This window comes from Podarcis raffonei, chromosome 13, assembly GCF_027172205.1.
Source record: "Podarcis raffonei isolate rPodRaf1 chromosome 13, rPodRaf1.pri, whole genome shotgun sequence".
In the NCBI taxonomy this organism is placed as follows: Eukaryota; Metazoa; Chordata; class Lepidosauria; order Squamata; family Lacertidae; genus Podarcis; species Podarcis raffonei.
In genome coordinates, this window is record NC_070614.1 from 25,384,042 (window position 1) to 25,400,905 (window position 16,864).

The 16,864-nt window shown below is 46.6% G+C and overlaps 1 protein-coding gene across 3 annotated transcripts in view; it reads right to left on the reverse strand.

The window, feature by feature from the left end:
- Window positions 1–726: 726 nt before the first annotated feature.
- Window positions 727–16,864, reverse strand: part of JUP (junction plakoglobin) — a 59,167-nt gene continuing 43,029 nt past the window's right edge. For all 3 annotated transcript variants that reach the window (XM_053360873.1, XM_053360874.1, XM_053360875.1), the window contains exons 3-15: window positions 15,123–15,376; window positions 14,170–14,408; window positions 12,446–12,647; window positions 11,977–12,121; window positions 10,849–10,952; window positions 9,998–10,336; window positions 8,399–8,554; window positions 8,076–8,195; window positions 6,667–6,817; window positions 5,396–5,517; window positions 3,412–3,451; window positions 3,054–3,223; window positions 727–1,754 (exon numbers count right to left, since the gene is read on the reverse strand). In XM_053360873.1, the coding sequence (XP_053216848.1) occupies window positions 3,078–3,223; window positions 3,412–3,451; window positions 5,396–5,517; window positions 6,667–6,817; window positions 8,076–8,195; window positions 8,399–8,554; window positions 9,998–10,336; window positions 10,849–10,952; window positions 11,977–12,121; window positions 12,446–12,647; window positions 14,170–14,408; window positions 15,123–15,376 (2,018 nt within the window). In that variant the 3' untranslated portion in view covers window positions 727–1,754; window positions 3,054–3,077. The remainder of the gene's footprint in view (window positions 1,755–3,053; window positions 3,224–3,411; window positions 3,452–5,395; window positions 5,518–6,666; window positions 6,818–8,075; window positions 8,196–8,398; window positions 8,555–9,997; window positions 10,337–10,848; window positions 10,953–11,976; window positions 12,122–12,445; window positions 12,648–14,169; window positions 14,409–15,122; window positions 15,377–16,864) is intronic.

Genomic DNA, 16,864 nt, shown 5'->3' on the forward strand with positions numbered 1-16,864 from the left:
CAACTTTACACATTTTTAATTGACAGCCTCTCCTTGGGAAGAACAGTTAACAGGGTTGGTTGGTGCAAAGGTTTATGGACAGCTGATGGAATTAAAAGTAATAAAAAAAAGTCCCACTGTGGTTTGGGCTATATGGAACTCCACCTTCAGGAAGGTAATGTTACCGCTAAAGTTGATTACATGAAAAAAGAAAATTCACATATTCTAACAGCTGCTTCTGATTCTGAAAGTTCTACTCTTGCACACCTGATGAGTTAAGTCAAGTCACCTAAAAAATTATTTAACCTGCATTTAAAACCAGTTAAAGTCAGAATGTGTAGTGTGCCCCAAACCTCAATGTTGATTTATTTTTGAGAAACTCAAACTATTTACAAGCTTGCACACAAAGCGCACCACTCAGAGAGGCCAATGCTTTTTTTCATTCTCTCTCCAATAAATTTCCCCTGGCCTAATCAAGCAAGTCAATCAGCTTCCCAATATATATATATATATCTATTACAATCCTAGTTCGTTCTCAAAGTCGCCTCTTCCACTAGGCTGTTGGGCCAACCCTACATTTTCCCAATGAAACAGGGCCTGAGCACTTGTAAACTGCATCTGGGCATATTCTTCCATTGTCCTTTCTCCCTTCCTTCCACTCAGCCGTCTTCCCCTCTTCAGAATTTCAGTCTGCCACTCAGAAGCTAATGTTAACACAAAGAAATCAAGCCCATTTGCATTGCAGGGTTGGGTTTAAGTTTTTATTTGTTTTTTAAGCTTTGGTCTATACAAAAAAATCCCTTAGAGAAATAATAATAAAATCTTCTGAAGTACATTTGCAGCTACATCGATCCCTTTTCCAGTGGAAGCCTTAAGCCATCACATTGAGAGAGCTGCTTTTAAAAATGCATTAGAAGGAGGAAGAGGGTTGGGGGTTGGGGAGGGGGGGGAGGAAGAGAAACACGCCAATCACCAGGAAGGGTGGGGTGAGGGGAGGAGAGAGGAAAAGGAGGACGACTGGGGGTTAAAAATGTGCAAGAGATGGTCAGTAGAAGGACAGCTTTCTTAAAACGGTTAGTTGTTCCTCTTTGCAGGAGGGCTTAAGAGATTCTTCAGCTGGGGCGCCAAAGCCCACAGAGACATTTGTCAAGGGCTAAAAAACAAATGAAGAAGCCGGGAAATGCAAAGCCGTTCGTTTCTTGGCAAACTCTCACACCCATTGGCTGCTCTTTATTTAAAAATAAAACCCAGAAAGTTAAAAAAAAAAAGTAGAAGAGAGAAAGGGGAAATCGTTTTCTTCACTTCCTAGATGACAACGCATTAGAAGTGCAAACAGGGGAGAAAATATATATATATCTAAAATGGCAAAGAGTTAGTTTTGCACCACAAATGCCGGGGGTGAGGGGAGTTTGTGTGTGTGCTTGAAAAATACTCGTATAAGGACCCAATGGCAGTTTTGAGAATGCTTCCCAGATTAGGGAAAGTTTGGTGAAGCGGCAGAGGAGATAAACAGGAGAGGTTGATTAAAGTCGGGGGGAAAGGAGCTGACTGCCGATAAAAAGTTATTACAAGATTGTTAGAAGCAGTCCTGGGTAGGGGGGTCTGGGGGGAGGGTCTTTCCCATAGGCCCACAGGAGGGGGAAATGGTTTCGTTTTAGAAAATAAAACCTCCTCGCAGGGAAAGGAAGAGTTTGTCATCTTTCTCAGGCACTTCTGTCTCCCAAGTGCCCCGGAGTTGAGCACTGAGGCTGCCCTCTTCTGTGTTAAGAAAACATCTGTGGAGCAAGAGAAGGGGGGGGGGGAGAGAAGGGCACGTCAGATTTGCAAGATACAAAGAACTCAGCAATGCTAGAGAGCACGTCTCTGTTTGTGATATAGGAAGTTGCTTTATATATCAGGGTTAGACTGCTTGGTCCATCAAGCCCAGTAGCCTTGTCTGATGAGCAAAAGGTCTCTTGGTTCCTTGTCAATTGAGTAGCAACCTCCATTTTTGCCAGGAAGACAATTTGGCAGTCGGGCTGTCAAGAACAACCCCTTTTGTTTTTAGGCACTGGCAAATTTCTAGATCTGAGGTGCAAAGATTTCTCTCTCTTTTGGAATAGCCGTTCCACCAGTAGGTGTTGAAAATAAGCAACTTTGGAGGCGACACAATGGGAGAACTTTTGGAGAAATTCGCAAAGGACTTGTCTACTAATGGGCATTAGCCACAACAGCCAAAAGTGAAACAGCAGTATTTATTTCTCTTCGTACTAGAAGCTAGGGACAAGCCGCAGGAGCCCTACCATGTCTTAGAGGGGCAACTGGATGGAGGCTGCTGGGAGATAAACAGTTGGAGCGGGCGGACATTTGGTCTGACCCAACAAAATATTCTGCTTGTAGCAAACCTGCAAAGCTTTGTTTTGTCTAGGAATTGGGGGTGGGGAGAGACCACCACACAAAGGCCATGCTTGGATATCATGACAGGAAACAAGCCTGGGCTCCCCCTCCTTTCTTCTCCCCTCCAGCATAGCCAGCAGGATCTCAAAAGCTGTTCCTTCCAATTTCAGTTAATCATAGTTGAGTGTGACATCCGAATCCTAACAACTGGGGCTAACGTTTGACCAAGGTTTGCAGAACAAGCTAAGTTTCATGTGCAACGTTTGGAAGCTGGCTTGTTTCAAACATATGATAGTCAATGTCATTTAGTTTCTTGGTTCAGAAGACACAACACGCTACGGTTAAGCAAAAACTTCAAACTTCCTGCTGTTGTTGCACAGGAGAAAAATGGTGTGTGTGAGTCTAGACGAATTCTCATTTACCATGCCATTTGAACTGGGCTTAAAAATTAATCCACGTGTCTCCCTTGATTTTAGCTCAGGATTTTCTCCAGGCCTCTCTAGAGAAATCACACCTGCAGGTTATCCATTTTCATTTGGAGCAGGGAAAGCACAACAACAGAGAGACATTTTTGAAGGCAAATAAAAGGGCGCAGAGAGTGTTTGTACCCCCAGGAACAAGAATACTGTCTCCGTTCTCTGTTGGATTTTGATTCAAGTAACTGTCCAGTTCCAAAATGCATGTGGAGATGCGCTTACCTTGAGCCCTGCCCAAAGAGCACCTTAGGAAAGAACGTGGTCTGGGTAAGCGCCCCGCACGCCATCGCTGTATGCATCCATGGGATAGTCCCCATCCATGTCCATGTCCATATGCATAGGATCCATGGGGATGTCGGAGGGGTACATGCTGCGGTAACCTCCATCCAGCTCTATTGCAACGGAAAAGGAGAAGGTCCCATGTGCTTAAATGTTATAGGAGAACAGGCAGTGATGGCTGGTTTTTTGATGAAAGTTGGGCAGTGCCTCACCAAGCTTCCTTTGCTCTGAGCCAGCTCCCTCCTCCCCACCTCCTAGAAATTGGGACCCAGGGACAGGAAGGCTGGCAGCTCGTACTTACCATCTGCGTATGGCTCATGAATGGGTATCATGCTCTGGGCCTGTGGAGAAGAGACAGATGTTCACACAACATGGTAGCAGAAGCCTTGCTGAGACCACAGGTTAACCCAAAGATGCTCTTGGGGTAAACTCAGGTTTCCCATGGCAACCTCAGGACAACTGCTTTGTGGGCTAATATCTTCTTTAGCTGAGTTTGTGCCGCTGAGAGAGCTGCGAACATCTGGGTTGCCCATGCCCAGAAACCAGGGTGGGAGTGGATCCCCCAGATCTGCAAATGCTTGACGAGGGAAAACCCAGACTGCTGAACTCCTAGCCCATGAGTAAGTGACCACCCCAACACCAGAGTTGATGGGATACAGCAGAAGTGGGGAACCTGTGGCCCTCCAGAAGTTGTTGGATTCCAACTCCCATCAGCCCTGGCTGGCTGGCCAATGATCAGGCATGATGGGTGTAACATAGAGAGACACAGGCTTTTCTGTCCTGGGGTAGAGGCTTGGAGACTATACTTGCTAAGCAAGTGGTTCACCATGAGCAGGCCTCTCTGACTATTTTTAATGCACTGTTAGTCCCTTTGGCCACTTTGACCATTTTCAAATTCTTTATGCAAGTGAAGCCCTCCAAAATTATTCCGACCACTGTCCTGAACTTGGCCAATCAGGTTTAGATTGTTCGCCGGGCAGAAAAAAAAACAACACATTAACTTTAGTGGGTAACAAAACACGGAAACAAGAGCTTCAGGGAAAGGATGATGACAACAGGTCACTGGAGGCCACCAAACAATGGGTTGGGCAAACATCCAACTGGGTTACTTTAAGGAAGTTGAGTACATTCAAGTTCACATGGGATGCTGACCAGGGTATTTTATGTCTTGCCGCTGGCCCATGTGAAGTGAGGGCTGATTCACATGTTATGCAGGCAACTATGGCTGCATGGTCAAACATTTTAGTTTCTAATGAAGTTCAGGTGCCAAACTGATTGGAGCAGTGAAGCAGTTTGGTGGGGGGAAAGGAGAGGAGGGCAAGCCTTTTACTCTCATGCTTTTTTCCTGATGGAAATTGCTCCCACAGCCACCATTTGTCCTGCAGGTAGACAGCACTCAACACCCCTCCCTCCCGAAACCACTGCTGGACTTCATTTATAAATAAATAAATTGCTAGATCGAAAGGTTGTTTCCTGGGAAATGCGTTCTTTGGTCCCAAGCGTGTGATACAGGAACAAATACACAGCTGGAACAACACTGCTATGGTGGGTGTCACCTAATGAGGCGATGAGTGTCTTGGGCAAAACGCTGAAGTTAAATTTTGAACCCTTGTCCAAGGATGTTAACACCACTGAACATGAAGAGGTGGGGCATTTCTCTCTCTCTCTAATAACATTGATTGAAGCAGGGTCTCTGCAACAGGCAAAGGGTTTGTCTTAATGACCCAGTAACCCCTTCCGGTTCTCTTATGACTAATTACCATATTTTTCCGTGTATAAGTCTAGGTCCCCCCCCTAAAAAATAATGTCAAAAATTTGGGGGCATCTTATACACAGTGTCTTATACACGGATAGTAAAATACACATATTTTTTCTTAAATCGGAGTCCCCCAAAATAGGGGGTGTCTTATACATGGGGGCGTCTTATAGACAGAAAAATACGGTATGTTAGGACCAAATTGTGCAAGTATGAAGTGAAATTCAGGTGCCAGAGATTCCAAAATATCTTCAAGTTTTGAATGTTGCGGGGTAGTTTATTTATTCCCAAAGTCCCAATATTGTATGTTAGAACACTACCGTCAACTTTAAGTACTCTGCGCACCTTGATTTTCCAGAAGTCAGTCATCAAACGTCCAAAATAAGCATATTCATTTTGCAAGCAAACTAAAGGTGAGTGAGAAGACTGGGGGAAGTGGGGGTGAGGGGAGAGAGAGGAGGGGCAAGGTCTGCTCTGGCTCCAAGTTGTCACACTAGCCCCTCCCTGCCAAAACATTATAGACACTCACTGCTTCCCAAGCGGCAGGATCGTGTTTGAAGAGCGAATTGGTAAGTTCTACAGAGACGCGTTTCCGATAGTCCGGGTTCTTGTCTTCCGAGATGCGGAACAGCACAGCTGCTGCGTATGTAGCTGGAGGGAGAGAGGGGGTGAAAATCAAGAGGCCCTTTAGCAAACCTCCCATTTTGTTAACACCTATGTTGGCAATGGCTGTGTTTTACCACCTTGATGGATTTTATTCCTTTTCTCGGCTTCCTTTTCCTTTGCCTCATCTATCCTTGCTAGAAAAGCCCAGTGAATCCGAGAACTGCCTTCAATGTCTGCTACATCACATCAGTAGCTCACAGGCATTTTGCAACCAATATCCTTTCTTCATCTGTCTTTTCAGCCAGCTGACTGTCATCAAATACACACCCTCATAATCTGTACTATTCACTGTCAAATTTCTATTGCTCAGTTCATGAGGTCATCCAGCTAAATCCTTGCATAACTCCTGGATCCTTTGTTGCATTAAAAAGATCACTGGTCACCAACAAGTCTCTTCCATTTTTTATCTCCAGCAAAAATATTGAATAAAATAGGACACGACCAGACCATGGAACAACTTTCATCAGTTGTTTTTCTCCACGGTGGACATGTTCCCAGAGGAAAAAACGCTGGCTGCATTCAGGCTTCACACTAAGCCGTAGTTTAGTGCAATGTGAGCATTAACTATAGCTTGTTTGTAATAAGCCAGCTTGAAATCATTGCTTCAGTTAATACTAACCACAATACCAAGTTTGGACAAAAGGAAGCAGTTATGCAAAAGGTGAAGTGAAAGCTTCCAAACCTTTTCCTCCCAGCAACTCAGAAGGAGGATGAGAGAAAGGGAAGCATGCAATCTAAGGCTTGCTGGAATTTGTTTGGCCCTGTCTGTGTCGTGCTAAACTACGGACAAGCTTGAGATCCAACACAGTCCTTGTTCATCTTCCTTTTAATGGATTCCATTTCACTGGAAAAATCGAATGCTGCATTTTTCTCTCTCAGAGAAGAAACAGTTGCCTGCTTGGAATGACTTAACTCTGAGTAAGCCCATGCTGCCTTTTACATACAAACCCCAAAACCATTTGCCACTCTCACACGTTTAATCACTCTTGTAATGTTTGCTCTAACACATTTTCAACACTAGGTAATTAAGCTAATTGAACTGTTGAATGGAGGAAGCTGGAGCATGCAACAGCAAAGGGAACCACACAGAACTCTGTATCTTAAAGGGAGAAAGGCGCACACACAGCCCATTACCTGTGCCTTCATTCCGGGAGTGGAGGAGCTCCATCAGCGGGGCTGAGGCCCCCTCTGCGTCAATGGCGTCAGCTGCTTCTTTATCTTGCGCCAGTTCACACAGAACACCAGCTGCCACACGCTGGATGTTTTCCACTGGAGAGTACAGGAGCTGCGGTCAGGGGGGAAGCGAACAAAGGCAGGAAGTGTAAGCAAGAGAATGTTTTCTATTTCATTTCGTTTTGCTCCCTGCCCTTCCTCGACGTTCCTTGTGTATCGTGTCCCTGCTAGCAAAGGACTACAAAACCCTGCTTTACGTACAATGCCTAGGTGCGGTGGGTGCATGGCAAACATTCAATTGCTGTTGTTATTAAAGGGCAAGAACACAAAAAACCCCACTGATTCAAGCCAAACTACACAAGCAAGATAGGGAGATGAGCAAGGCCTTGAGAATACAGGTGATGCTAGGTACCAACACTACCTAACTCCTACGAAATTAACAAAAATATATAGAGCAGCTACAAATATCGGCTGGAAATGCAGAGAAAGAAGGCGCATCCTACCATATGTGGTGGACGTGCAAGATAACGAAAGCATATTGGGAAATGATTTATAATGAGTTGGGGGGGAAAGGGTTAAAATCATTTTTGTGGAAAAACCAGAAGCATTTTTGTTCGAATGTTAGGTCCAGAAATACCAAAGGAGTAGAAAAGACTGTTTATGTATGCAACGACAGCTGCGAGGATACTTCTGGCCCAGAGATGGAAGGAAGACAAAGTCCCTACCAGAGAAGAATAGTTAACAAAGATGACGGGCTATGCCAAAATGGCAAAAATGACTGGGAAGATCAGAAACCTAGAAGACAACAAATTCAATAAAGAATGGGGGAAATTTATAAGCTATTTAGAAGAACACTATAAATGATTAAAAACACTGGCAGGATTTTAACAACACTTGCAATGTAACAAGAACTATGGTAACAATTGTTACCATACAGTTTTAAGGAAATATAGAGAACATTATACAATGCAGTTGAAAAAAGAATCCCTCCATGGGTTTCATGGAGGGAACTCTAGGGTTTCAGAGAATCCTATTTGTATATGATCATGATTTATATATGAATGCAAATGTTAAATGTGAAACCAAATAAAAAATATTTTTTAAAAAAGAGAATACAGGTGATGCTTTCAAAGGACCTTATGATTACATCAGCCAAGTATCCTGCCTTTCTTTTGAGGAAGTTAGAATGGTGTGTGCAGGAAGCACTAGGCTAAGATTGGGGGGGGGGGTCAATTTGGACAAGAGCCACCAAGAAAGCTTTATGGGGATTTGCTTCTCTCTGCTCCAAGTCTAGTTTACCCAACTCAAGGGTGCCAAGTCCCACCCACACATCCCTATGGCATTCCTCCCCTCCTCTTGGATGCGCCCACCTGCACAAAGAGCGGGATGGTGTTCAGGCGGAAGATCTCCATTCGGTTCATGGGGTCGCGAGCCAAGATGTGCAATGCCCCCGTACAGCCTTCCACGATCTCCTCCATCTTTACCCCATCCTGAAGGAGAAAGAAATCTGTTAGGGGCTGGATATGCAGAGCTGCCTGCTCCTTGGCTTGCACCCCACATGTTATTGCTACACCGAAGGCAACTATCGCTCCAGAGGGGCAAAATGAAACGAAAACAGGGACCAGCTGTATTAAGGGAGCTTTCAGCCGGCTAGGATCCCATGCCCAAGCCAGCACCCTCCCTGGCCTCTCACCGTGTAGGGCTGCTGTGTGCCGGCGGCTGCGTGGCGCTGGGCGTCTTGGTGAGCCTTCACCAGCAGCTGAACCAGGCGCGGGATGACGGCGGCTTCCTGCAAGGGGGCGTGGTTGGCTGGGCACAAAGCCAGGTTGCGGATGAGGCCGATGGTAGCCTATGAGCATGGAGAAGAAGGAAAGAGGCACACCTTGAGGACACTGGCCAAGGGCAAAACCAGGAAGCTGTGCAAGGTGCTGGCGTTCCCCATCCCTACCCCACCCTCAGCATTTGAAGTCAGAAAACAGAGCAGAACAATGCGGTCCCTGCCCCTTTGCTCCAAATTAATACCAAACACAAGAGCACCACTGGATTAGGCTAGCCAGCAGAGCAATTCCTCTCTCTCATACCCACCAACCCCCTTCCCTCAACCTTCTTCCAGGAGGAAGACTCTCTTCTCCCATCTGCACCTAGAGACCCCATGCCTGCTGTAATATTATATAAGGGAAAAGCACCACGTCCTTAAGCACTTGCGTCATCTAAGCAATCTGCGCAACCGGCATGAAAGGTTGGCTGGTGTTATTCATCACTCCCATATTACAGAGGAGACTGCTCTGTCGAAGGCTGCCCAACTATCTTGCAGCTGAGCTGCAATTTGGAAGCAAAGCCTTCCTAGCAAACAGGTAAATGCACTTAGCCACTGTGTTATACCAACCGGCCATACAGATCTCGGACATCTACGCAGATTGCTCCCATCATTCCTACATCCACAATATCATTCCCCAGCACACAAATTCAAATTCCACAGTGTGGCAAGGAGCCCACCGCAGCTTAGCTGAAAGTAGTATTAGGCGGGCTGTACCACCTTAAGATGGAGACCATGTGATTTTGAACTATAAACCCAATACATGGAATCTAACGAAGGGACAATATGAATTGACTCTCTGCACCCTTATAGCGGCAAAAAGTTGGGTATTGATGAACTGGGGACTAATGCAGCTCCCTTCCATGATTAGATTGAAGATATGTACAAACTCACTACACATGAACAGGTTGGGTAGAAACGTAAACTTGCCGTGGACAAAATCAACAATATAAATACCGTAATAGGTTATGGTCTGGTTAACTACAATAACCATTTCTTGTAATGTATGCAGGTCCCCCACCCCCACTCTGTTTTGTTTTCTACATGGGTGCCATTTCTTTTTCTTCTTTTTTGCGTCTTATCTTCCTCTGTGCACTTGTGATTACGTACTTTTTAATCTTTCAATAAAGAAAAATGATATTTAAAAAATTTGGAGACCCACGTGATCAAACGCTCCCTGGTGTTGATGAAACCTCTTGGCACAGCCAAGAGAGAAGCGCATAGGAGAAAGCTAAACTACTACAATCCCTAAGACAGTAGCTTTCTGTGGTGATCAGGGAGTTTCTGACATGGAGAAAGATTTAACCATGACCGCCCATTCTGACGTGGCACAGCCTCCTAGGACTGTGCTAGATTGTTTCCCTGAACAGGTGAAAAGCCACTACTTTAGCAAACTGAGCCTGATACAGTTGAAGTAAGGCACACTATGTACCTATACGCATAACTGCTCAGTCAATGGCCTCCTTCCACTCATACCTTGATCAACGGCCACTGATTGGGCTGGTTAAGCAGCTTGACGATGGCGGGGATGCCATAGTTCAGCCGCACGGAATTCTGGGCCATCTCAGCCTCTGGGTGCCGGCTGGTGAGGTGCCTCAGAGCACAGACAGCCGGCTCGGTGATATCCTCTTTGTCTCCCGCCCGGAGGATGGTGTGTATCAGGGCTTCCACTCCGTTCGACTGGGTGACCAGGGTCTTGTTCTTGCTGTTGTTGCAGGTCAAGTTGGAGAGGGTGCCAGTGGCACAGGTCAGCACGTTGATGTCGTCCGAACTCAGCTGATTCACCAGGATCTTCAGGACACCATCAAGACCCTCCTGTGGGTGGGATAGAAAAAGGTCATGAGACGACACCACGGGGCCAGACAATTTTGTTAAAGGGAAGAAAGGAGTGTGAGGAGAAGTATTCCAACATGTTTGTCTCTCAAACTCCCCTTTCTCGAACAGGAGTGTCATGAAATTTTGCTACAACCTCTCCAGATCAGAAGCTAGCTAGACCCTACGGCCAGGGTCGTCTGTTGCAATCCCCTAAGCCAAATATGGCCACAGAGGAATGTCACTTGGCCCCCTAGTTGCTAACGCAAGAGCAAAAAAGAGGAGTGAAGGATCATCAAGGCTTTTCCGCAGCCCTTTGGGGATGGAGGCTTGTCCTATTCCCCACTCCTCCACTCCCTTCTCCAAGTGATCCTCCAGCAGAAGCAGATTACTGGTCATGACTCTGCAACTATTAGGCACAATTACTAGGTGGGGCTTAGGGTGGTTCAAATTAAACGTGCTCATGGAAAATATACTGCTGCAGAATGCAAGAGGCCCTGCCCAGTCTTGCTCACCTGCTTTGTGGCCACATCTGAGAGGTTCCTCAGAGTCCACAGGCAGTTCTGCACAAGCCTTGGGCTGGAGCTGGTCAGGTGCTTTCCCAGAGCTTGCATGCCTCCTGTTGGGATGTGTTGGGGGGCGGGGAGAGGAAGAAGAAGAAAAGAGATATAAAATTGTAATTTATTTATTTTTACTTTGGTTAGTTGGGCAAGCAGGAGTGTGTGTCCAAACAGTGTTAAACCACCACTAAATAACTAGCATTTAAACCCTGACTTCCCTGCTGGAAAGGAAGCTGGATGTAGCTCACAGAACAGCTGCAGCAATGCTATCATGCACGGCACAAACTGCCAAGACAGGCTGTGAGAGGGAGTCCGACAGCTCTAATTAATGTTTTGCAGGTTGATATATATAATGAAGCAACACTAAGAGCATTTCCTCGACACAAATCTTTGTTGTGTATTCAAGACTATGCTCAAGAGGAAGTCCAATCACTGCTTTTTTCAATTGTACAGGTAAGGAAACCAAGGCTAGCGAAGTGACTCGCCAAATGCTGCATTATGTTAAAATCCTTACAATAACCAGGCACCGTACACAAGTAAGAAGTCAGGTCCTGCCCACAGGGGCTTAGGATTTAAGAATGTCAAAGGCAAAGATCTTATTCAAGTTCTAAGTCTAACTCTTTCAGCACTAGACCATGGTGTGATGTTCTTTGCTTACTAGTGGAATGACTGTACACAGGTCTTACTGTAACTGAAAGGCTAGCTATTTGCCCAGTCTGTAGCAATGATGAAGCAACGATGGTGTTGCCCTGATCAGTGCCTGGGAAACCCCATTTGCAAGACCCATGGTTGCTCTGAGCTTTTAAAGAAACAGTATCCTCTAAGCAATTTGCACATGCTGAACTAGTTCCTGGGAAGGTACTGAAAGCTGAGCATTCCTCACTTTACTCAATGTATTGCTTTGCACGTTCTCAAATGCAAAGTGCAAATTTAGAGAACATACTTTGCAGTGTTAATGAAGAGAACCAATTGCCACAGCACACTCTTAAGGCACCAGCTGCTGAAGACAGCAAAGTGTGACGCCAGATGAAGCACCCCTTTTCCAGACTCCTAACAAAGCATTCCACCACTGTAGCCACTCACCGGCTTCCACGATGGCTGGCTTGTTGCTGGGGCAGACGGAAAGGACCTTGAGGACGCGGCTGGTGGTCCACAGCAATTTCTCATATGAGTAGCTGCGCATAATCTGAACAAGGGCTTGGGGGCCTCCGTTGGCCAGGATGATGAGCTGCAGAAACAAACACACAGAGCGATGATCTCCTGCTTCTCTGGGCGTGCACAGAGAATGGCACCTGTCCAATCAATCGTTTCCCCAGAACTTAGGGCATGTTTTCTCCATTTCATCCTCCCCCCCAAGCCCATGAAATGTAGCCTTTTCCTTGCTGTTTGTAGACAGGAGCTGACGCAACCCAAACTCAAACATGAGTGGGGAAGACTTGCTTATATTCTGAGCACCAATTCAGGCCCTATGTTGCTGTATCCCAGGGTCTCTCCTGCCCTGCACTCCATGTAAGAGAAGCACCCTAGTTTAGTGGCACGGCTCCCCCTTTACCTTGCTTTCCTGGTTCCCATAGGCAAGCAGCTGCAGGCAGTCGGTGGTGATGGCAAGAAATTTTGGGTTGTTCTTGGTCAGCAGGGGAACCATCTTCTGAAGGCCATCCGCCAGGCGCACAGCCATCTTGGCACCTTCCTGGTACAGCAGCAGGTTGTGAAGGGTGGTGATGGCGTAAAACAGGACTGACTCCACAGGAGAGCTGTGCGTCAAGGGGTGGGAAACATTGGAAGACAGAAAATTCTATTATTTGAATTCCCAGCCAAAGGGGGTCAAGACAGGCAATGATTCATACATGAACTGCAGTGGAAAAGGAGTGGGACTCACTGCACATACTTAAAGCCCGCTGGCTTAGCAGTCGTACGCTCTGCCATCAAGCTATGCACTTGCCAGCCACCTAAGTTATGTCCCCCCTTCCTGGCTTCTCCTCTCCTTTCTCAGGGTGCTCAGTTGAGAGCAACACCAAGACGATGGGACCATTTTGCTGCCAACTCAGTTGTGGGGCTGCCATGGAGGATGTGGCTCTGTGCTCTGGGGGTCCCATCGTGGCACACAGAGAAGCTATTAAAGAAGGTGCCAAGGTACAAAGAGGGTGCAGTGGTTGCACGACTTCTAAATTGTGGAAAAGCAGTAATGGAAACCGAGCAAGGCTCAGCTACGGCACGCCGAGGCTTGTGCTTCGAAAAACAAAGGCAACGCCTCCATGTTAAGGCAACTGCTCATCAGCTCCATTTTATGCCAGCTGGGTGTGGACGTTCACCTGGCAAGCTGCCACAGCAGCTCAGGTGCCTAGCAAGGCTTGCATAGCAAAGGAATAGCAGGACGTGCATAAGAGAAGAGAGAGCGGCTGGCAGCATACTGCTCAGGTGTGCCTGGGAATTTGGGGGTGGCTGAAGTTAGTACGCTTTAGTTCTATTTACGCAACTCAAGAGACAGTTAACCGGCCACCGGGACATGGTCAGCTATTTGTAAAGCTAAGAGGTAGAGAAGGATCAAGTAAATATGGCCCTTCCCTGTAATATCAGGTGTGGGTGGGTTGCTTGTAATTACTTGTTGGTAATATAGAGGATTATGTACATGCACAATGGGACATGACAGGTTTCAGGGCTGAGCCCTGGCACAAACCAAAGATTGAAGGTATTGCTATGGTTGATGCTCCATCAGTGCAAGGATTTCTCCTCCCCACTCCCACACCTTTTTAAATATGTTCTGGACTTTCCCCCGACCTACCAGAGCAGATCTGGGAGTGGTGCAGGGGGAAAAGAAATCCTGTTGGGCTTAGTTCAATACCACCCTAAACTTCTACAACCACAACCCACCAAGAACCTGAGCTGAATACCTAGTGCAAATGCAGCCCAGACAGGCGTCCTATACATTGTTTGGATTTCCAAGCTTTACTCTTGGAAAAAGCTCTTCCAAAAATGGGGGAAGTGAGGGTCAAGCTCTGCTGAGTGTTGGAAATTCAGAAAGTCCTGTAGGGTTGGGGAAGGGCTGTAGTTCACAGCAGAGCATCTGATTTGTATGCAGAAGCTCCAGGTTGGATCCTTGGCATCTAGAAGTACGACTGGGACAGAACCCTGGATAAAGCCCAGAGAGCTGCTGCCAGCCAAGTGTAGACAATACTGAGCCAGATGGACCAATGGTCTGACTCTGCATAGGGCAGTGTCCTACGTTCCTACGATTTCAAAGGCATCCATGGGATGCACCAAGGGCCACAGATTCACCTGAGCATGCGCACAAGAGCTGGGATGCCCCCGGACTTAAAGATGGACAGCAGGCCCTCGCGATGGTGGGACAGGTTGTGGAGGATGCTGGTGGTGCAGCGGGCTGTGTCTAGGTCGCTTGTGCTGTGCATGGTTCGGACCACGGCAGCGACTATCTGAGGGGACTGCATCAGAGCACGGCGCGAGGCCTCCTTCTTGGACAGCTGGTTCACAATCATGGCTGCTTTGCTGACCACGACCTGGAAGGAATGGAGGCAACAAATTTAAGAGGAATGAAGGTAAGGGGGGAGCTGAAAGGACGAAACAGGGAGCTGCAGTGAGTTCTGCCGAACACCCAGTTCTATTGTGCTGCAATCAATCTTTATTGTGGTCAAAGACCAGACAAGATGTACTATATCAACACCAAGGGGCGGGCGCGGTAGAGAAAATTAAAAATTCCCTATATACTTATTTACATTAAAAATGACACTCCACTCTTTATGCTGCATCTTACATATCGCTGGTGATGATGACAGCCCTAAAAGCTCCAGCGTTCAACAGCAAGCGTGGCCAAATTCTGCACCCTGTGTTAGTTACACAAATCAGAATGATTTATCTCTTTACATGATCCAGTCTGCTTCTGCGAGTCATGGGGTGTGTGTGTCATGGGGCCTGAAGTACTTCTACGTGCTAACAATGCTATTCATCAGCCTCTTGGGCTTCCAGGATTTCACCAGAGATTGCCAAAACCTTTGCAGTTGTACGAGCTAGGCACACTTGGTAATTTTTTGTGGGGTGGTAAACTGAAGAAGACTGAAACTGAAGATTCTGGTGCAGAGAAGTTGCAGAATTTCAGCGGAAGCACAGTATACACCATTTCACGAACGGGATCACTGACATGCCAACTACACTCCAGACCACCCACTCTGCTAGGCAAACCGACCCCAACAAGTCGCAGAGGTCTAGAGCCTTACCGGATCCTCGTCATTCAAGAGTTTGGTGAGTTCGGGGATGGCTCGGGTGGCCAGCTCAGCATCATCTTGGTAGTTGATGAGATGCACAATGGCCGACTTGAGCATCTGGGAGGGCTCGGCCAGTCGCTGAACATTTGTCTGCTGCCCTTCCACTTGGGTGGTGATGAGAAGGGAGCGGTCCTCTACCGTCTCCGGGTACATGGCAGCCCGGACGCGCTGGGCACGGGTCATGGCAAGGTGGGACTCCAAATCCGCTGCAAAAGAGGGTGAGCAGGACAGGATTAGCACAGAGGAAATCCCAATCAGGATTTCCATCCGCCTCGCAGGGAGGTTCATGAAACTGCTTCAGCTCTGCGAGGTGCAGGAGTCCTCACATGTGAGCCAAGAGATAAGGCAGGAGTTAATTAGCCAGTGCGATTAGGCAGTTGTAACACAAAGCTGCTTAATTAAAAACATGAAAGGGAGGTGGGAAATGGGGACTGGTTTGCACTGGAAAAATATACACAGGGATTTGTGTGGGGGGGGTGTTGACGTGCCTAAATTATTGCAGCAACCTGGATTGCCGTTTACTGCCTCTACCTGCAGATGTGACTGTCTCTCTGCAGTCTCCTACAAGTCTCTTCTGTATTTATCTCAGTGAAAAGACAGGAAAAAATTTGCTCTCCCCGTTTCCTGATCCTCTTCCATTTTAATAATAATAATAATAATAATAATAATAATAATAATAATAATAAATTTTATTTATACCCCGCCCTCCCCAGCCGAAATCACATTGCAAAATTTTACAGGCACCAAATTTGTTTTGCAAAATCTGTGATGTCAATATGCGTTCTTCACAAAAGAAGAACATTTCCCCAAAGAAGCCTGCCCAAGAGTATGCATTATTATTTTTTTGCAAAAAAATCACAAAAATGCATACCCTTTGGTACTTTCGATAGGCATGGGTTTGTTCACACTTCAAGTTGCAGTTCCCATGTAGCAAAGTAAGTGAAAAGAACAAAGAAGAATTAGCTTCTCTGGGTTACTGTGGAAACACCCTTGAGCTACAGACTTCTCCGTCCTTGTACAAGTCCACCTCCACAACATCCTACCGGGAGGTACTCTTTCCATTTCATAGCCGGAGAACCACAGCTGAGGCAATGTTACTTGTCCCACCTGATGGGACTATGGCAGAATTTGTATTTGAATCCAGATTTCCCAGCTCACAAGGCTGAGGACCTGTTCTTATGCTACACGAGCAGTGAGGTCACGTCCCAAGATTCAGATGCCACCAGTTCATGTGGGATGAACTGAAACGTTCTGCTTTCTGTGACAACATTGTGGTTAAACTAGCCTCTAACATGCACTCTCATGGGAACTAATCACAGCATGGGAAGTAATCACACAGAAGCGGCATTCTTGCAAAAATGTAAGAACTGTCTGACTATACTGCACTGCTGGAGCAAGGTGTCTCTTGGGTCCGTGTTAGTAATTTCTGAGCACTGATTTAACCTTTAAAGCCCTACACATCCAGAGTCCTAGCCTCTTAGAGCACACTAGTGTTGGGACCCACTGATGGCAAGTAAGAATTTTTAGTACGATCATCATCATAAAGTAAAGAGTTACAGCCTGACCCAGGGTGGGTTGGTTGGTTGCAACAGCAGCGCTGCCACCCATACAAAATATATGGTAGAAAAAGGTAGGTTCAGGTCTGAGGAGCCTACCTTCTTTATAGAATGCCTTCTTCCATATCACCCAAACCA